Source organism: Echiichthys vipera (genome assembly GCF_963691815.1).
Source record: "Echiichthys vipera genome assembly, chromosome: 15".
Taxonomy (NCBI): Eukaryota; Metazoa; Chordata; class Actinopteri; order Perciformes; family Trachinidae; genus Echiichthys; species Echiichthys vipera.
Genome location: NC_139840.1, coordinates 10998815 through 11021063, shown reverse-complemented (window position 1 = coordinate 11021063; position 22249 = coordinate 10998815). Strand labels below are relative to the sequence as shown.

Genomic DNA, 22249 nt, shown 5'->3' with positions numbered 1-22249 from the left:
TAGTATAAACTTTATACAAGTGTGCTAGCTGCTCAGCTGCATTTATGCTGCAGTACGGTAGAGATGGGAAAGGTATCCATGTTAACAGCTTGCGAGTGTTCACATCATCGGTTGTATGATAACAGAGTTGCCTGAGTGAGGATTAAAGAACTGTATTGACAAAATAACACCATATCCATTAAATTTGTATTCATGCACATTTATCGATTGTCTGGAGGATTGATGTTAGGAGTCCGTATTTGTTTTTGGTTTTCATACAGATCCATTTTAAGCGCCATGCCGGATATATCAAAGTCTCTGACGCAGAATTGCAACTAGGATGTTGACGTGAACAGTATTTACATCGCATAAACTCATAATTGCAATGACAACATGAACCATTAGACACAGCGGTGCTTTCAACCAAATGCTCACATTAGCATGCTACTGTAACATGGCAAACAAGTGCTAATGAGCACCAAACAAAAATTACAGCTGAGGCTGATGTAAATAAATGGCATTAGTTCTGCATGTATTTGGTCATAAGAAAATTATAATTATGACCCAATGATGACACTCACTCACGAGTTATCACACACAATTATTATTTATTTATCCACAATTTTAGATCCACTCTATTATCAATGTTTAGTATGTAAATTATATTTAAATAAAACATTTTTCGACAATCATTTGCAGGTTAAAATGGAGAGTGAAGCCTTCTCTCACACAAATCCGGCAGTAAATGACTACAGTCACACACACACTAGCTACAAATGAAAAGAAAGAAGACATTAATCAACTGGCACAGAGGCTCATGGGATACAGACATTTCAAAAGTGCACTATACAGCAGTCATGTTGCAATGCATTCAAATAGAAAATCCATTCAAGAACAATAAAATAGACAAATATGTTTCCCCAATATATTTGGCAATCTTCTTATTCTGATATGTATAAAACATGTCATTCGTTGTTTTTCCTAATCTTCTTTCTCAAATCATGCTCAAAATATAAGTTACAAAATGGTTTTAAAACAGTGGAAGACATTTTGGAATTTGTTAATTCTCATAGCAATGTTTCAGTATATTCAAGTCAGTATACGCAAATGACTAGAGTGAAGACACAATTGAGAAATACAAAGGTACATTTCAACATTAAAGCCTTCAAATAAAAGGTCCACATAAGACAAGTATAAAAGGGAGTTTTGGACTTGTGTTACTTGAAGGCTGTATGCTGAGATTCAAACGGTTTCTGTTTGACACACTGCAGAAGTGATTTAGAACATCACACAGCAGCACACAACAACAGTATTGGAGAACAAACATCTCTTTACATCTAGAAAACTCTATATAAAAAACGTTCCTTCTTATATTTATGTTTGTTTCCAAAACAAACATTTCTTCGTCTAAAGGCATGTATGTCATGAAAAAATGCTATTTCAGCTCCTATCGTCACTAAATAATCACTTTTTGTCAAAACATGAGTGAACGTTTAAGTTTAATTAAAAATGAAATATTTAAAGCACTGAAACTTACATTTTGATATGAAACATTCTTAGTGTTTGCATTAGGGCTGCAAAATGTATCGAAATGATATTGAAATGGCAATATGGAGGGTGCAATATTTGTTAAAGGCAAAATATGTGTCAAAATACCTTGCTAAATTAAGTATTGTTGTGCTGCAGAAACATCCCAGAAAGCATTTTTTTAAATTATGTTTGGTATAGATCCTCACAAAGAATCCCACCATGTTCATTTCAATATCTGGTTCAATGACAATGAGAATAATGATGCAAAAATGAACAAGCCTATGAATCCTGTGATTAATATGCAACTGCAATATCAGGCAAAAATAATTGCTCTTTAATATTTTCCTCATGTCATGAGGCCTAGTTTGCATGCATAGAAATCTTCAACTGCTCCTTCGTGTTCTGCTTCATCATGATTGCAACACAACAAATGATTTTCTTGTAATTTCTGACAGCTGAAAAGGCAACAATCTTGAAGATACGTTACTGTCTGTAAACTAAGCATGAACCTTAAAACAGATTACAGTACATGCTTAAGACACCGCCAATAATGCTATAACAGCGGGATATCAACACACCAATTTAAAGAGTTAGTTGCATGAAATGCTAAGTAATGTTAACGGTACATTTAAGCAAGTAAGACCAATTGAGTTAAGGTTAGAGTTAAATTGGTTTCATTTTTCAAACTTAATAGTCTTCTCAACATCAGTCTCGTTTGTAGTCATGTCTCCTTCATGTAATAGTTTTACTGTGGTGATGTGATTTTGTCAGAGATTTAGCTGAACCATTTATAGTGTTGTAGACCTCTCTTCCACAACTCTGGGTGTACAAGACCACTGTAACTTATGTTGCTAATCAATAAGCAGGATATGGCTTATGGCAATATTGTAATTGTTATGTGTCAATGTGATGGTTTGTCACATCTTTAATTCCCCAGATAAAAAAACAGACATTTCTTCCCGGTTCTTTTATACATGAACATTTTTTCAATTCATTTTCTGGGAAATTTTGAGTAGCATTGATATCACAACATAAAAATGACACACACTGTACCCTGACAGAGGATTTTAACTACATGTCCCACTCTTTTTCACACAACAGAGAGTTCATTAACCTCATTTTAAAAGACAGTAGTTTTATTTTATGAGACGAGGCAAATGATAGGAACAAACCGTGACTTATCAAACAACTGCCCCCCGAGACTGAGGAAGAAAATGCAATAAAAAAAAGATGCCTATTGGAGTTACATCTGTAGGTGCTGAGAAACTGACACGCGCGCACGCACACACGCACACACACACACGCACACACACACACGCACACACACACACACACAAAACAATCCTTGTGTCATCCAAGAGTGAAGTTTGATACCCTTAATGCTACATTTAATCTACAACATCAGGCTTTTATAAAAGGTAGTGCATGCTCACATTCAATAGTGTAACATTGTTTTACTTCATTGTTTTCAGCCTCTCATGATCAGAACTCGTCTGATGTGTAACACCTCATGATCAAGTCGCAAGCTGAGAGAGAGACACTTTTAAAATACCGTGACCTTTCATTGGTAAACCTCAGCACACTCTGATCCAATTGCCTTCAAATTGTGCTCATGAGCACACCCTCAATGTCTGAAAAGTCAGTTTCACACCTGCTTCTCCTTCCTGTCACATTCAGAGGAGGTCAGTTCCATCATAGACCACAGGCTTGTCTAGACTCAGATGATACAGCACTTTCTTTGAGATGAACCTGATTAACAGGGAACAGAGGAACATTTGCTTTATGTTTGCTACTTCTTGACGTCTATGCAAAAATAAGATTTTTAACAAACATTAAAAGCCCTCATGTGAGAAAAAGAGTTACAGTATTACCTGGAGAAGGAGTTGTCAAATATGAGGGTGTATTCTCCAGCGTTTCTGACTTTCAGTTCCCCCTGGATTGTCTCTTTGTGGGAGTTACAGCGAGTCAGTGGGATCAAGACCTGCGGAGAGCAAAGGCTAGAAATCTTGAAAACTAGAGCAGATAAATATATTTTCTGCATATATTAGGTACAGATCTGAAAGGGAGATCTCAAACCTGAGAGAATGACAAGGAGGTTTATTGAATCTTTATTCAGTTCAGAATCCACTTATCAAATCTTTTTGAGGTAGTTTGTTTGATAGGGTCTGCACTGTTTTTAATTTGACTCCGCATGATACTGAAACTACACTGAAAGGGGGCTCAGTGTTCAGTCACTGCTCTCCGGCATTCATTAAGCCTGTCCTGGCTGATTTTCCCTTGAAAACTATGTTTTCTCCTCATTGTGCTGTGCTATAGCTGCAGAAGTGAAATCAACAGTGGGATTTAAGTGGAAACAGACAGCATTTCAACACCCCCACTTCACTAGTGTTTCCAACCTTTTGGTGACGCTGTTGCAAAGTTGATACAGTCAGTCAGACAGACCACAAATACATTTACATTTTGCAGTTGTTTGGTTGACTCTGGTAAAGTGTATCCATTTCACACTTGTAACGTTCAAGTTAAGGCTTAGAGAGGAGGTATTGTGAATGCATGTTCCCTTCATTCATACACAGTGATGCATATACTGTACCTTGGCCTGCTCCAGTGGAGTTTCTGTACTCTCCCTGTAGACAACACTGAAGACGATGCTCTTCGGTTCAGAGGTAAACGTCCAGGAGACAGTAGGACCAGGGCTGCTCATGGTGATGGGGATGGTACTGTAACAGCTGGACTTGATGAAGAGCTCTCTGGAGCTGTCCCCAAACCCTGAGATATCATCCACTGTGAAGGGGACAGAGAGCCTACAGCACAGGGAATAAAATCAGATACAAAAAAGTTGACAAAATTGTCATAAAGCATTTGTATACTTGTGTATTATGTTCTTGGGGAAAAAATGATTAAAATATATGCAAGCATAACCAGAGATATGGCCTTTTTTATTCCATGCATTCTTCTTCCTTCAAATTCTGGCCCCTACCTACGTTACCAACAATGCAACTAGACCGCTGGCAGTTTGATTGAAGATTTATGTGTGTTATGCTAGTAGCTTCTAATGTAGCCCTGAGTCACTAGCCTCAAGCACATATGAGGAGCAGACTTGAATGGTCTGTTTACCTCACTTCTTTCTAACTCTACACAGAGATTATTTACTCATTTTCAAACATCTTCAGCCCCAACTGACGCTATTAATTCATTCGATTTAACTCAGCACCCTCTGAAACCACATAATTAACACAACTTTTTTCACGTATGCAGTAGCACCCTAAAGACCTATAAACAGACTTTGATGGGTAAAATCAATGGAGTTACCTTTTAAAAGTTAATATTTTTATTTTCAGGGATAAGATTTAACACCACTTCACCGAGCCATGAATGAAATGAGGCATTAAAGCTTTCTCTATACTCACTAGACATGCTCCAAATTACAATAGTAGTGAAACTGTGGTCCCACAACACATGAGTTACATTTAGGGAAGCTTCATGTTTCACTTCCCGTTTTGGGATTTCGTGCAAAGTTCTCACCAGAAGAATACAACAGAAACTTACTCTGAAAGTTCAAAGTCATATCCAGAGAGGATCTCAGGATTTTTCCACTGTAACTTTCACTGTATGTGGAACTCACGTGAGGTCTCCAGACTTTAGCAGGCAGATCTCTGCATCCTGTACTGTAGCACTGAGGTCTTCATTATCTTCTGATGTGAGGTCTCCTGCACTGGTGCTGCTGTTTCTAGAAAGATTGTTGGATATTTAACATTTATTCATATGTTTCTATCAATTTGAGGATAATTATTTCAAGTTCCAAAAAATCCAATCAAATCCACTGTAATTAAAAGTTGCACAGAATATAATAAAGTCCATCTTTAGGCAATCAAACAGTGTTTTTGACGTGTCAAAGTACAAACAACATACACACAGCATTAAAAGTACACACAGTACGGCTGTATAAGAAATGCCAAAATGCAAATATGTGCTTGTGTTACATCATTAAATCCTTTTTTTAAAGGTAATACATGTAGAAATGTGTTAAAGCTAAAAAGAAAACATAAATTAAATATGAGTTAATTTAATTTTCATTAATTTTTCAAGATCAAGCTCCTCAATTCCTTTTCACTGCTGCAAACATTTCCACTTTCCTGACTGTGATGGTGTTTCATCATCTGTTTCTGTGGTCTGTATTAATATCTATAGTTGTGGTTTACTGACTCAATTAGTCACAATACAATTTAGTCTCAATTCCCTCCTGTGAGTGAATGCTTGCAAGATACTTACAGTTGTGCTGCCCCCTGCTGTCCGTGTCCAGGAGAGCAGGCGGTGGCAAAAGAGTCACTGTCGTAGACCCCACTAACCTCCTCCTCTGTGATGATGTCAAAAACACCATCATCCAGCTTGACATCTGCATCTGCTCCTAGAAAATCTGAAAAAAAAGAAAGAAATGGCTACGTTTATTATTACCTTTTATATTCTCCACACACTACAATCTAAAGCAAGTGTGCATTTACCTCAGCATCTGAAATGCTACTTCAGTGTGTGTGTGTGTGTGTGTGTGTGTGTGTGTGTGTGTGTGTGTGTGTGTGTGTGTGTGTGTGTATGTGTTGTTACCAGAAACACTCGTCACAGCCCTCCCAGCCTGCAGCAAACGACTGAAAGGTGTTCCCGGTATGCTGTTAGTCACTTCCTCCTGTGGGTGGCGCTCCACGACTGCGCTGTGTTGGTTGTAACAGTCCCTGCAGCAGCGCTCTCTGTGGTCGCCCTGCTGGGTGCTCACTGTGTTACTGCAGCAGTAGTAGCAGAAGGGACGCCCACACAGTCTGGGAATAGACATATCGTGAGTGAGATTGCTTATTGTTCTGAAATGTAGAAAATCATACTGTAGAAAGGAATTAGTAGGTCAGTAAGTAAAGTAAAAGTAAAGAGTTGCAAAACAAAATAAAAAAGTAAAATACAGACTGGTGAAAGTGCATTTAAGAGGCTGTTTTAAACATTTCTGAGATTTTGAAGAAAAGTGTTCCAATGTTGAGACGTCACAACAGGAAAAGCACTATTCATCTTTAATTTTCAGCGTGAATACTTCAGTATTTGCATGATCCTTGCACTTTTTGGCTAGTATCTTCACAGTTGAATGCACTTACTGTAGGTAAGTCTCTTTGGATAAGATCATCAGCAAAATGAATGTCATGATCATTAAATATTCAACAGTCCCTGCAGTGACTATCTGTGATAAACAAGAGTATCTCAAGTAGCTCAAACTGAGGAACTGTGATGTGGGATTTACATCTTTTGTTGAAAGCACTGATACCCTGATGTTCATTGTTACAGAATCCAAATGTATGAGAAGTAGAAGTACAAACAATTCAAAATGATCCAGTGATGAATGAAGTTCCATTTTAAAGGATCTGGAGTTGATGACGTGAATCTTGAAATTATATTGAAATTTCCATCCGCAAAGTTTTTGTGCAAATTAGCACATTTAGCGCTAATAATTTACAGGTGACAGTCATGCATCTTCTTACCTCAAACACATTGACACCAAATGGATTAAGACTAACTTCTATAAAGGCACCACACTCCCTGAATATTAGACTTCACTACTGGGTTACAGTTGGTAAGTCCTAACGGGAAGTGAAATACAGACACAAAATGCCACTGGACATCAGTTCCTTTGACATTTGACTGTCTTAACCAAAACCATCACAAGGGAAATTTGGTCGCAGTGCTGCACTCACTGATGAATTTATTTACTTTTGACATATGAATGCTATGTTTTGGGTGAGTCATGGCCTTTAGGTTTTGTTTAAAAATGTTATACAGTATACAGTATAAAAGTAATGTGTAATGTGGAAATTGATGTGCTAATTTCTCTTAATATTTTTAGAACTATAACGGTGTTTCAGAAAATGTGCTTTAGCAATCCAGAAAAAACTGTTGTTACAGTTTACATTACACTATTAAAAGTAGTAGCATTGACAGTAGTTTTATTGGTTGACCTGACGATATAAATTGTATTATATACTGTATATAGTTTGTTTATTATACAGAGGACCATCTGACCTGCAGTTGTACTTGCGGAGCCACCAGCTGAACTGACTGTGACAGCCATGACAGTAGTTGACGTCCCTCTCTGTCTCCTCATCCCGCAGTTTCTGTTCAAACTCCAGGGCATCCGTCTTCTGCCACAGTGCATCTTTCTCCCTGCAGAGAACACCATCAACACTGCAGATTACACAACTTAGATGATTTGTTTGTAGCCGTTTGAAAATACAAAGCTAAAAGCATTGGGCAACAAATCTAGTTATGGTGTCATCATAACCATGCATTGGGCATACTTAAATCTAGTTAAAAGGGAATTAAGGTATTTTTTAACCATGGCAACATTTTTTTTTAAATTAGTCCAGTAATGTATCAGACAACCATGATAACAATCTGAGCCAGTAGCAGATTATATAGTATACTGTATATTGTTTGGTTTGATTACACTGCAGCTCGGTTCACAGCGGTCAGGCTGTGTTGCGTACTGAACCAATTTCAAAAAAAGTTGTTGGCACTCGTCAATTACATCCAAAGACATCGTATGCAATGGCAGATCAGAGTAAATCTGTATGTTTATACCTGATGAGTTCTACAAGCCTTTCTTCCAAATTGATTTTGGTGCGGTAAAGATCATCGAGTTCAGCAGCCGTCTTAAGATCAAAGCTCTGTTTGTCCTGTGTGACTCTCCGTAGATTTTCACTCATCTCCTGACAGGTCTGCTGAGCTGCTGCTAGGCTATCCTCAGATCTGCATGCATACATACATACATACATACATACATGAATAAATGCATACATACAAACAAAAACTGATTCATATATCCCAAAAAACAAAAACATGGCTGACTGATTGTGTCGATGCAGTTGTTATTTTTAGGCTTCAATTAAAATAAAACAGTAAAGAACAAGTACACCAAATTTGTAGACAAGGCATGCTAAATGAAAAATAAACATTCTGATCTAAACACACAGGATTAAAAACATTTTTCTTAGAGCTCTAATTCAGTCCAGAATGTGTGATTATGAATACAGTATCTCACCTTGATAAATTTCCTTTCAGATGGATTATCTCGTCTTCTTTCTGCTGGATGAGATTTTCAGAATCAGCCATCTGGATGTTTTTCTCCTCAATCTGTTGGCAATGTCTCTGATTCTCAGCCTGCAATCAGTAGAGCAAAGCAAGACATTATTTCTGGTTCTTTGTGAATTATGCTTGTGACCATAATGTTATGATTACTTCAATGGCCTATGTACACAACAGGAATTTATGATTTCATTTTTTAATCCTAGACACGTACACAGAACTGCACATAGATGCATTTTGCCAGAGGCATCAAATTGTAGTGTGTTGTGCTACGTAGGCCTTGTTTAATAGTGACTTAAAGTTGCATTTCCTTGCCCAAAAACACTTCCACTACCATGGTTTAAAACATCTTTGGTATGCTTTAGTGACAAAGGCATAATAACCTGCTTATAATGGAGTAGCAAACAGTTTGGCAGCTCTGGAATCAGCATTTCTCTCTCTCACCTCTAGCTGTTTGAATCTGTTCTCCAGGTCGACCATTTTCTCCTTCTCAGTCGTCAGCTGTAATTTTACTTCCTGTAACTCTTGATTCACATTCTGGATGAGAACACATACCACAAATTCATCAACTGATGACTTAGTTGAAAAATAACTACAAAAAAAAAAAAAACAGATATTAAAGAAGATATGCTGATACTACCTAAAATAATAATCGTAATTATCAGTAGTCAGCTTTTTCTCACAGAACAAATGCAAATGTTTGTGTCAAATGTTCAGTATTGGAATCTGCTTATTCAGACTTCTCAAAGCTACTTTATGTTACTGTCACTTTCAGTCTGACATTGAATGGAAAAACAGAGATAACAAACAAGATAAGCTCTGACCACACATATTTGCAAACTTGGCCTTCAGGTTTTTTTGCTTACTGTAACCAGGTAACTAAAGGACATGTAAACATGCTACATTTCTTTAGCTGGACTGTTTATGGCTGACCTGGAGCTGGCTGCTGTGGTTCAAGACTTGACTGCTGAGTTGGAAACGGAGTGCCTGGATCTCCTGCTGACAAGTCTCCTGCACGGCTTCAGCCTCCTGTTGGGCCTTGCTCAGCTGTTCCTTGGCCTCCGACAAATCCTCCTCGTTACGGAGCTGACCAAGGAGTCGCTGGTTCTCCTGACTCAGCTGCTCCATGCAGGTATTCAGCCTCTCTGCCTCCTGTGACGCCTCCTCGTCCAGCTCTTGCAGTCTTGTTGACAAGCCCTCCCAGCGCAGACGAGCCTCTTCATTCTCAGCAGTTAGCATACACACGTGCACACCAAGTTCAGCTGTTTCTGTGTTGGCTCTATGGAGAGCCTCCCTGGATTCACTGTTTTCCAAACACAAGGTTTCGTAACGCAGCTTCAGTTTATTGAGCTCCTCTCTAGAGGCCGTTACCTCTGTAGCCAGACCTGCTCGAGCCTGAGCCTCACCGTCACGCTCCCGGATAAGTGCCTCCTCACGCTCCCGGGATCGAAGAATCTCATCCACATGCCGTCGGTTTAGTTCCTCTACCTGGGCTTTTAGTTGTTCTGCTAAGACCAGGAGGTCCTCCCTGGAAGACTCTGTCACCTCCTGTAGAGCCTGAATCTTCATCCTCTCCTCAGTTCCTGCTAGAAGCTGAGCCCTGAGCTCCACCACCTCTTCCTGGAGCCGCTGAACCTCCCTTAGGTTGAGCTCCATTTGGGCCTCAGCTACGGCCAGCCTGAACGGGGCCTCTTTTGTTTCCATTGAGGATATCTGATGCTCGTCATGAAACTTCTGCATTTTTTCATTGCTCTCTGCAGCTCCTTTTTCATAATGGAGCTCTCCAGTCCTGCTCTCCAGCTCCTCAGCTCTAGTTTGCAGACGCCCACATTCAACAGTCTGGTCTCTCAGTTTAGCCTCAGTGTCTTGAAGTTTTTCAAGTAAGTCTGCTTGGCTTCTTTGGGACACTTTGAGGTTCTTGTCCAACTTTGCAGCTTTGGCAGTGAGCAAGTCCAGTTCTTGTTGAGCTGTGTCAAACCGTTTCTTCAACAAAAACTGGGCCTCAAGAAGCTCCGAGTTCTCATGCTCCATCTTCTTCAGCTGAGCATCAGATACTTCCTTTTGGACAAGCGCCTTCTGGGCAAGCTCCTCCAAATGCAGGTTTTCATCTAGAAGCTTCTTCTCCCGATCTTCCACACACATATTTGCAGCCTCAACTCTGCCCTTTAACTGCTTCTCAGAAGCCCTTAAAGAAGCTAGCTGGTCTAACAAGGCTATCCTGCTCTCAGTCAGCTCTGTAATTTCCCCCTCACTCTTCTTAACTGTTTGGAGTAGCTTAGTGTTCATTTCCATGCGATTGTTGCATTGGGTTTTGTATTCCTCAAGGCTTTTAGAAGAAACATCTTCATTATTAGCAAGTCTAGAGCTCAGATCTTCTTTCTCAACATTTAGTTTCTCCAGCAGCTCCTCTAAATGCTTAATTCTCTCTGAACCAATGGCGAGTTCTTTCTCTCTGTTTTTTAGAGTTCCTCTTACATCCAGGAGCTGGATCTCCAGTTCCTCATTCTGGCTACTACTCATGTTACATCTCTGCTCTACCTCCTCCGTCTCTTCCAGCAGTCTTTTCCTCAGATCCTCTGCCTGCCGTTCTCTGCCCTCCAGTGATGCTTGTAGATCCTGAAGTTGGGCTCTCAAGTTCCCTGTCTCCTTCTCTTTCAAACTCAGCGCCCCCTGAATTCGACCGACTGCACTTTGGAGCTCCTCCAACCGTTTGAGCGCATCCTCACGTTCGACATGAGCTCTGGCTTTTACTTCAGCCAGCTTCTCCTCACTGTTCCTCAAGTCTTCTTCCCGGAGTTTTAGGTCCTGGGACAAGCGTTCAGAGTGCCTGGCCATGTCCTCAGCCTCTCTCTTTGCCTCCAACCTCTCCTCCTCTGCTGTCTTGAGTTTATCCAGGAGTTCCTGGATTTTCCAGGCTGAGTCACAGTAGCTAGCGGTTTGTTGTCCCTTTTCTTTAAGAGCCTCATCCAACTTGGAGAGAAGCTCCATATTTTTGTTCTCAGCAGATGTGAGTCTTCCTTGAAGTTCACTGTTTATTGCTTCCCTACAGGTTTGGAGGCAATTTACTCTCTCCTGATTATCTGTTTCTTGGTTACATTGGGCTGCTGTAGATACTGAGTGACCAGAGGACTTCTGAGCTGCTGATAGCTGGACTTCGAGGGTTTTAACCACGCCTTTCAGCTCAGCAGCCTCTTTGTCTAACTCTTGAACTTGGACCAGAAGCCCTTGCTGTCTAAGCTCGGATTGGTCAAGCTCAATGCGGAGGTTCTCTGCGATGCTGCAAGGAGATGGTTCCCCCAGTTCACCAAGGAGACTGTGACTCAGGTCCGGGATTGGGAGAAACTCCTGCGCCTGGTCAGTGAATAGAACAAGAGAGCTTAGTTCAAACAGTCACATTTACACAAAAAATTGTGAAGGAATGTCTATGTAGAGTCTGCATATGTATGTGAATACCTGGGAGTGTGAGTAGCTGCCAACAAGACTGTTGATGCTTGAGCAGCGACTGGGAGGCCTCCACAGGAAAGCTGGTGAGGCAGTGCCTAATGTTCGCCTTTCACATAATGAGATACCAAATATTAAAGATATTTAAACACAGTACATCCAACTGATAAAAAAAACAACCCTGACAAAAAAGAGGAACTAGTTGATGGAAACAAATATTTAGGTATGTCTACCCACACTTTATTTCATTTGTCCCCTAATGTCTTCATATTTTTTTTCCAAAGACATTTCTGAGAAAAAGACAACCAGGAAATAATGCAATAGTTAGAGAACACAATCAGATGAGGTTTATATGTTGTTGTTGATTTTCAGTGGTATTTCCTTGAAGTAATTACAAAACATAAGTGACGAAATCCGCCGGCTGGCGCAAAACGCCTCATTCGACAGCGTTCATCTGAACACTATGCCCACATTGCCATGACATAAACCTGGATTAAAATGGATAAAGTATCCATTTAATGACTGAAAAAATATATACAAAATAATTTTCAAGTAAAAAAATGTTCACAGTAAGAAACCTTCATTACTTTATATGTAAAGAAAATCATCATACTTGTTGACTGTTATTAACAACTGCGCAGACAGACAAATTATAATATTTCTTCTCTGCTGCAGTAATGAAACAGTTTCCAGATGATTCCAGTCATCATTGATATGAAATTTATGTAATAGATGTGGGTGTCTGCAGGTGTAATTTCAGGGTACTCGTGGGCAAAGACAAGCGGAAAGTACGTACTAGAATTAAACTGCAAAACTACAAGGGGTCTACACAATATTGTACATGCTTTGTATGTACTGTCTTATGTAATCCTATACAATGGTCCTTGAAAGAAATACTGCATTTGTGAATCATATCTTCTTTATTCTTGTTTATAATGTGTGCAACAAGTGTTTATTCAATCCTTTTTCAGGTAATCCTATGGACAACAGTTTGTGTTGTTATAGGTGTTACCGCACTACAAATATATTATAAGAGTGAACCAATCATCACAATAATGTGATGCACAACGACGACACAAATTAGGCTTTTAAAAAATCCCGTCCGCTGCCTGGAGAGCGGCTGAAAATTGATGACAAGGAAGTGAAACGTTTTGGCAAAGGTGCTAACATGAGGAACAGCGATCGGTTCAGCGCTCACACGTTGTCGGCACCTACAGACTGTCACACACACATTTACACACACTCAAGCAAAAAAAGAGCTGTGAATGTGCAGAGTGATCAGATAATTAAGTGTTACTTCAAGTTGTGAAATACCTTCTATCGCTTCACCACAATTCAACATTAGCTGCACTAAACTGGGGTGTTACTTCAAATTACTCAAGGTCTGTCTCCGATCAATTTGCAAATAATTTCCAACCCAGAGGCCAAAGAAACCTAAACCTTTATTTCTTTATTATATATTTGTAAATAAAGTTTTAGTTTTTTCTAAGTAAAGGAAACTGGTGAGTGTAAAAGTGTAAATATATTATTGTAGGAATTAGTTACCTCGCAAATGATGGCCAATCTGCATCAAGGTCATAACCTCTGGCTGCCACGTCAAATTGGATCTGGTTGAGCTCATAAAGATGGTTGATTATGTCAGCAGTGAGGTGAGACTTCAGGAAGGGACTCCGGGCATAATACCAGTCACTGTGTGGGAAGAATACAAACACAAAAACATAAAAACACAAGACCGAGGACAAGGACACTTAATAATTAGCTTTGCATGACAAAATTTAAGTACTTTGTAGATATTTTGTACGCCATCACCAAGAGACTATCTTTCAAGACATAAAGGCAAATATGGAAGAAGTTTTATTCGAATTAAAAGACCTATCTCGAATACAGATCTGGTTCTCATTGGAATAGATTTTTGACTATTTGAGAATTTAGATTGACTACTTTGAAATGTATTAAGAAAAGAAATGCTGTGTTAACGCACATACTCAGACGCATAATTACTAATAAAGCAAAGACATGGAGCAATAAATAATTAAAGGAATAGTTTGGGGACATTTTGTGAAATGTGCTTATTGGGTTTCTTGCTGAGAGCTAGATAAGAAGATTGATATCACTGACAGAGCCAGAGTAGCTGCGTCCCTCTGTTTCCAGTGTTGAAATATTTCAGAACCTGTACAGCATTTAGTATGATAGACGGCTGAGGAAGTGAGACTATTTGGCTGTTGTGTTTTCTGTGAAAACAGAAATAAGATATAAATCGGGAAGGGAAAGTAACATTTACTAAGAACAGGACGTCGTCTTACCATAAACTCAGGACCTTAATGGTGTTAGACATGACATTTTCTGCAACTTGAAAGCAACAAAAGTGACTAAATATGTGTGTGTGTGTGTGTGTCTCCTCTGACCTTGTGACCTTATAGTTTATAAGACACTGCTGCAGTGTGTCAGCAAGACGCTGGTGAACGAGTGAGTAGCGGATGAAGGCCCTTCCTTTCCCCAGTGATGTCTTCAACTGAGAAAACACAAAATATACACTTTAGTGTCCTTTCACACTCATATACAGATAGGCATTACCTAACCGCCATATGGACTGACCTCAGTGATTGGTAAGTGTTCTTATAGTCCAGTCAGTATCATTAAGGACAAACTACCCACATTTCACATACTGTAAACTGGCTCCTACAGTTGAATTATGTCTAATTGAATGTGACATTAAATGATTAGTCTTTTTAAATTAGATTGCAACTAATGATTACTTAATAATTGATTTCTCTGCCCATTATATTCGCTCTTAGGTGAATAACTATTAAGTCTATAAAATGTCAGAAAAGATAAAAATGTATTCATACGGTAGCTGTTACAAACACTGGTCATAGGATTCCGTAAGGCCTACGTTGTTCCGTGGTTTCGTTGTGTTTTAGTACAACAACCCTTGCCATCACAGTTCCCTTGCCATCGCAGTGATATCATAGCTCAACCTTTTAATTATGAGAGATCTGTTTTATACGTCGTTAAATATTGATTTCTGTTAACGTTTATCATGTACCAGACAATATCGTTTCAAGAAAAAAAGCGGTATCGGTATCTGCCCTAAAAAATTCATATCAGTCGATCCCTACATAAAAGATATTTGGCTTACACTAATATAAAAGGCATGTAGGGATGCTTAACAAATGACTCAAACACAAAATGCTTGTTGTTTAGTTTTCTGTAGAATGACTAATTAATCAACTAACTTCAACTCAAGCCCAAAGTTAAATTGTGTTTTGTTAAAATGTGTCTCGGCAAAGACTATTTAAGGATGTCTACGTTTGGAGATCATCACTGCACAGACACGAAATCTACAGTATCTGTCAGTGCATCCAGACTTCCCGATACATTAGCAGATGGAAGGATTTAAGTCAGACAGCAGACCCACAGATTTACCAGAAGGATGCCAGCTGGAGATTTACGTCAGATACTGACCCACAAGAAATAACAAGAGTATAAGAAGAGTGAAAGTAATATTCTAAGATTACCAACAATTTCCAACAAGTAACTAGCAGTCAGCTGGTATTGACAAAAGTATATGACTTTGAAAGAAAAAAATACTGATGGCTGAAAACTTAAAATGGCAAATGACCATAATGCTTGAGGTAAATATTGATTGCACAATGTAATGGCTATGGAATAATGACACTATCAGGGTTTAGATTGATTCATTACAAGCCTTGGGAAAATGAAGGCACGCTTGACGGTACAAACAAAGAGGATATTGCTGCGCTTATACTTACTATGAAGGTAAGAACATAATAACACAGAGGCTCCAGAGAGCTAAGAGACAACTCAACAAAATTGAGCAGCAGCAATCAACAGGAAGCGTAAAAGGTCGAGGAACAACAGGGGTAACTGTAGAAACTACCCGGCAAAAGCAAAAGATGGAGGGGGGAAAGTGATTAAAACTGCTCTTACACATCAGTAATACCTGCTATCAGGTGTTTTTACTCTGCCTTTATCATATCACTGAAATCAGGGTTTTTACTTCCAATTGGGTTTCTTACGTTGTTGGATCGGTCTACTTGTTCATATGAAAATGTCTGTCTATGTTGTGCAGTGTCTACGTTGTTGATAACGTTAGCTCTGAGGAAAACAGAATGATCCAATTATATTTGCGTCACCGGCACCAACAATACCAATTGGAAACACAACAGAGGAGGGGTGGGGAGTCAGAAAGTTGTATGCTTCCTCTTAAGACCGTCAATTAGCATTAAATAAGAGACATCGGGTTTTACTATGTTTAAAAAGCAGCAGGACTTCTTCAGTAATTAGCTCTTTCAAGCTAGAATACAGTTTACCCATAACAGCATGTGTTAGACAGACTTTTTGTTTACTATTGTTTTGTTTCTATACGATAGTAAATTGAATACCAACTTAGGTTTTACACCATTGGCAAAACAAAACTAGCAATTTGAAGAGGTCACCTTTTAAAGACTTAACTATTAATAATCAGCACATTTATTGCTAATAAAAACAATTGTAAGTTGCAGTCCTATTACAGAGAGCAATGTGGCTTGTTTATGCCTATACCCCACACGACAAAAACTACAGAATGCATTTAATTTGTAAATTTTTAGAGTACTCTTTTAAAGCCATTTAAGCACAAACAACCTCAATATCAGTTAAACAAGCAACAAATGAAATATGGTAAGAAATAATTCAACAGTCATTTCAGTATGAGGCTCACCGCTGTGAATTCCCAGGATAGAAGATGAGGAAGGGACAGGCGAAAGGCAACAAGTGAATAAGCAGCACTGAGCCTTACTGTATCACATGTAACACACCAGAGGATTAGTTACATGGTTATACAGTCACTGTGTATTTGTGTGTCTGCAGGCGTTGCACGAAATGGCAGGTCTGTGGGTGAGGGTGTGTGTGTGTGTGTGTTGCAGAGGGGGATTACCTCAGGGATGGACTTAACAAAACGGATGCCATCGTTAGCTCCCTTGATCTTAATCAGGCAGTCGCAGAAGTAATCCCAGTAGTCCCGTCTCTGACCAAGAAAGGTTGTCTTCTCTTTCTGGTCAAACTAAGAAACACAAATAACCTCATTACTGTATTATCTAACATCACACAGCAGTGTGGGACATATAACAGGTCTGCTGACACTGCTATTTGTTGGTTCACATTGTAACTAATATCATTCCTATAAAAAGATCCTCCCTCTTTCACTTAAGTCTTTCTAGACCTGTGGTCCCAAATATGGTGATCGAGACCCTTACAAATAGTCCCAAGATGAATCTAATAAGCCCCAAAGTAATTGATTGACGGGAAGTGGGAAAAAGTAGTTCTGATACACACATTTACATACTTATTATTATTATTATTATTATATTTTTTCTTATTTAATATTTTTGGCAACGGGTTAAGAGACATACAATCACTCTTTGGGGGAATTGCTTATGACTTATGACCCCAAAAGGTTGGGAATCTATGGTCTTGAACACTGGTTCCCAATCTCTTTTAACTTGTGACCCCTTGTAGCCGAGCAATGTTTAGTTGCAACCCCTTGTCAGAGGTTACATGGGTTTGAGTGGACAAAAAGTGATGATCCCTTCTTAGGTTGTTTCATTTTAAAAGTTTGTTGAGGCCATGAGTGATGTTCACAAATAGAACAATGATTTAAAACAAGACAGATGATACAAAGAACAAAAAAAATATGCTTTTAACTATCATTTTCTAACTCTTTATCGCACAACCCTAGATTTATCTTGTTAGCCCTTAATAGTTGGAAACCACTCTTCTAGAGACTCAGGTGAGCAGTGTTAGTAAAATTTCAAACACAAATTGGATCAACCTGTTAAAATAAACCTTGCATGGTATACTGTGTGAGACCATACCTGTAGCAGGTATTCTAGTTTGTAGAAGAACTTGTGCAGGTTGGCGCTGTCATCAGTTACTGGTTCTCCACATTCGTTGTGTTCTTTACTCAACGCTAACACGGCATCTACACGAGACAGTAAAAGCATTGTTAACACATACACAAATATAAAATATTCTTGTGTTCATATACTGTAGCAGTAGTAGAATCTGCACACTGTTTTGCTCCAACAATATTTACACGTATACATTTATACGAACTTTCTAACTGTCATAGATCATCAGGCACAACACATTTCCTGATGAAAATCTGTTAATGATCAAAATGTTATAATTATCCTGAGAGCAGGATACTGTTCCCAGACATGCTTATTTCAAATAGTACACGGCACGTAGAAAAACATGTGGCATGGTAATATAGAGGAGCATACTGAATGTAGGAATGGTGTTTATTGTAGGTGTGAACAGTTCAATTACCATGTAGATCTCTGATTATCCTCTGCAGTTGGTTATCTCCAACTGATGAGGAGGAGGCCATTGTGGGGAAAGGGCAGTGTAGTCAGGAAATTCTGTATGTAAGATTAAAAACAAGGTGGTTGTGATTTTTTTTAAATAGCCTCATGATATAAACACTGTTCATCATATTTAATTCAACTGTAAATAATATACTTGTGCCCCAAAACAAAACCCTACACATTACAGCATTAGAATATGCCACAGCTGCTACATGTAAACATAAACATATAAACTTGCTGCCCCAAATTAGTTTCTTCACCCTGCTGCAAAGACAGAGTTGAATTCTTCCAAACCCAAAATGAATGAACCAAATAAAACAATTCAAATATCCCATGAATGAATGGGTTTTATGAGTGCGTTAACATGAAGAAACCATAGTAACGTTAGCTCAGTAAAGTTAGCAGTGAGAGGAGGCTCAACATTTACATGACGACGACGACAGGTGAGAGCTTTTCACTGTCTGTCGCGACAGCGTCCTTATCAGACCCCACTGACACAACATTTACCTACTGTCTTCTCACCGTCGCCAACACAAACCAGTAAAACTGACTTAAATCACTTTCAAACGGCTTTAAAATGCAACAAACCGCGACATAAACACGGATCTGTCAAAAGCTGGCTGATCTCTTTCCAACATGCACCTGTTCTCAGTTCTTCATTTCCTGGTCCCATTTAATGTAAATATCTGCTACCAACCATCGTAGTTTGGTTATAAATGACACCAAGCACTTCAATATTAAACAAACAGTTAAATAATAAACATACTTGATGTGTAAAATTGTCCCGAGTGTCCAGTTTGTAGGTGATACAGCAGAAACTTGCTACCCGATAAGGGGCGGGCACTGTGGTTGATTGACAGGCCCAGCGGATGAATAGCCCAATAATAGCCAGCTGCTCCTGAGGTAGTTTGGTTGAGTGACAAATGGTAAATAAACAGAGAGCAGCAGAGACGTGTGTCGTTCTATTGAGAAACACAGGGTAGTTACTTAAGAAATATAATATAACAATATAAAAACACATGTTATATTTACTGATAGTACACAGTTAGACGGGGCTATATCATACTTTGGGTTATATTAGAAGAAGAATGACTTTATTTATCCCGCAACTGGGAAATTGAATTTTTTCACTCTTATTATCATACATGTTACACACACAGGCCAGAAATACACACATGCACAGACAGGACCTATAGAGCAGTTGGGGGTTCGGTGCCTTGCTCAATAGCACCTCGGCAGTGCCCAGGAGATGAACTGGCACCTCTCCAGCCACCAGTCCACACTCCATACATGGTCCACACAAGGACTTGAACCAGCGACCCTACGGTTCCCAGCCAAGTCACCTATGGACAGAGCTACTGCCGCCCAAAATTAAGGGGAATATAAGGGAATTTTGACAAGATAACGTAAGTGGTTGACCTATAAATAACTAATGACACCAACATGTATCGTATGATATGTAAAAAAGTAAAGCATAGATCGAAATATTTCTTGAATATTTCTCACTAGTGTAATAAAAATCATTTAATAGATTTTTTTTAATTAATAATATTTCAATTAAATACCTAATTAAAACACAACCAGTTGGATATTCAAAATTTAAAAAAACAGTTCCTAAATATTTAAGATTCTCCAGGAGGCCTGAACCACTGTTTTAGAAATAAATCCCTTTATTGTTAGTGCAGCAGTGTCATACAATCATCTGCAATGTCGAGCATCAAAAATAACCGATACCTTGCTAAGTTCCCACCCATCTTCGACCTCAACCTTTATTTTGATTGCCACAATACATCTGTAAAGTTTTGTGACTGTATCTTGCACGTAGGGATATCCCAATATATCAGAGGACTTAACGTTTTTTCATTATTAATTAACACATGTGGATGGAAAATACACACAAGCATTTTTAAGTAGAACACAATTCCTCACTTGTAGTTTTCACACAACTTTAAAGCTTAGCTTACTTTATATTGAAAGCATATTGGCCTACAAAAAAAACTTTTTCTCAAGGTTCAAGCACAACACAACTCAGAGGAAACACTAACATGTGAAATAAATTGTGGTCCTATCTGCCATAGAAAAATACTGCTTTGTGGGGAAAACAAAACGTCAGCTAATTGAGACTCTAGGGACCGACCTAGCTGGCTTGCCCATTGCAAATTACTTTATCAGCTAACATTGCAAAACAACCACCGCCAGATCCATGCAGCATAGTTAAGTTATAGCTACCTGGCTAACCTTGGCTGGCTTGCTTGCTAACGTTAGCTCATGTGGAGATTTTTAAACATGAACATGTTTTTATTGTTTTTTATTTTTGTCACAATATAATTCAGGTTTTTATTACTAACTGTGCACATATATGATTTCAATAAAAAATGATTTAGCATTCTTTCACATTATTATCAATTGAATGCAGATGCCACACAATTAAAGGATGTTGCAGATAAGCTCCCCAAGCTAGGCTGTAAAAAGAGAGGGGATCAGCCCCCTGAAGTGGAAATCAACAGAGTAGGGAGGGTTCTTTCCACAGGAACTGGCTGTTCATTGGAGGAACCATGTGACCATGGGGCAAAGGACTCAACTCGAGCAGCAGCAGTGAATGAATGAGAGCCTGTCTGGGAGTGATGGACGGTACAAAGCCTGGACCAGGGACCGCCTCAGCAACAATCTTAACCAATCACAACTAGCCAGTGAACTTTATTGCTGTACACATCCTTTGTGTAGGAGGGACTCTGGGCTCTTTCTGGTTATCAGCGATTGAAAATAACAGCTTGGGTGATGGCCAGCCTGATATCTGCAGCCAGGGAAGGCCTTGGTCAAGCAGAAAAATCATTTGTTGTTCTTATGAAGTAGTTTGTCTTTCCTTAAGAAAGACAACACAACACTCACCATAACCTAAGCTGAGGTTGGGCAGCTGGCAGTGGCTTGGCTGCATTTCAAGAATCTACTTTAGTTTGTTTTGTGGCATAGGTTGATGGAATGATTTGCTAACAATAGCTAGCATTATGCTCAATATGATATTAATTCATTTTACATCATTCTATCAGAATGTCTATGGTTAGGGCAGGCCTTCCCACAAATGCCTACAGAGTACGGGCTATCAAGCACAAGCAACAGGACGCTGGCTGTACTTCACTAACGGCTACCCACTGGTGTCTCAAATAAGAAGGGTTTTTCAGAGCATTACACAGAACATGGGTATTTAGTATATTAAAGTTTTTTTCTATTTATACGCACTGACATTGTACGTTTATTAATCAATTAGTCATTCATTTGGATGATTGCTTGTTCTTTTAAGTCACTTATCAAGAAAAAAAAACACTTCCTACTACAAAGGCGTACTAATTCCAGATTCCCAAATGTGAGATTTTGCTGTTTTCAGTTAACTTAATAGCTTTTGTTTTTGGACTGTTGACCAGAAAAAAAGAAAAAAAAAGCATGAGTCTGTCATCCTTGACCTTGCACAGTTTTCACCTTTTTGTGACAGTTTAACCCAAAGTGTTTGCCTAAAGAAGACTGTCACACTAATGACCACACCTCCTCCCTTTTTGGTAGTATTCTTGTGAGGAAGTTGACAAAGAGACAAAAACTGAGAAATTACAATAGTTTACCTGTACTGTTATTGTTTTTCTGAAACATCTGTCACTTCCTGAAGTGTAAGATGGCCAACAAAAACAAGTAAAAACAAATAAAGGGAACATTGTCACATGTGGGTGTGAAACCAAGTCGCCACACGTCATAAGTGTGGATGATCTGAAAACCATGTTTGATTTCTGTTCACCTTTGTGGTTGATACATAAGGAACAATTCCGAGTTCC

General features: G+C 38.9%; 1 protein-coding gene across 3 annotated transcripts; it reads right to left on the bottom strand.

Moving 5' to 3' along the window:
- Positions 1-616: 616 nt before the first annotated feature.
- fyco1b (FYVE and coiled-coil domain autophagy adaptor 1b) lies at positions 617-19269 on the bottom strand. Of its 3 annotated transcripts, none has more exons than XM_083928120.1 (18): positions 19198-19269; positions 18394-18485; positions 17937-18043; positions 17000-17125; positions 14466-14572; positions 13606-13749; positions 12073-12169; positions 9553-11970; positions 9064-9156; positions 8576-8694; positions 8116-8283; positions 7558-7698; positions 6109-6317; positions 5779-5923; positions 5132-5236; positions 4100-4310; positions 3381-3490; positions 617-3258 (listed from the first exon to the last, which is right to left on the bottom strand). In XM_083928120.1, exons 2-18 carry the CDS (start codon positions 18452-18454, stop codon positions 3183-3185), a joined length of 4437 nt encoding a protein of 1478 aa, XP_083784246.1. In that variant the 5' UTR covers positions 18455-18485; positions 19198-19269; the 3' UTR covers positions 617-3182. The 3 variants fall into 3 exon arrangements, with proteins under 3 accessions (XP_083784246.1, XP_083784248.1, XP_083784247.1); XM_083928122.1 differs by having other exon boundaries at positions 5132-5230; XM_083928121.1 differs by having other exon boundaries at positions 19194-19253.
- Positions 19270-22249: the final 2980 nt, after the last annotated feature.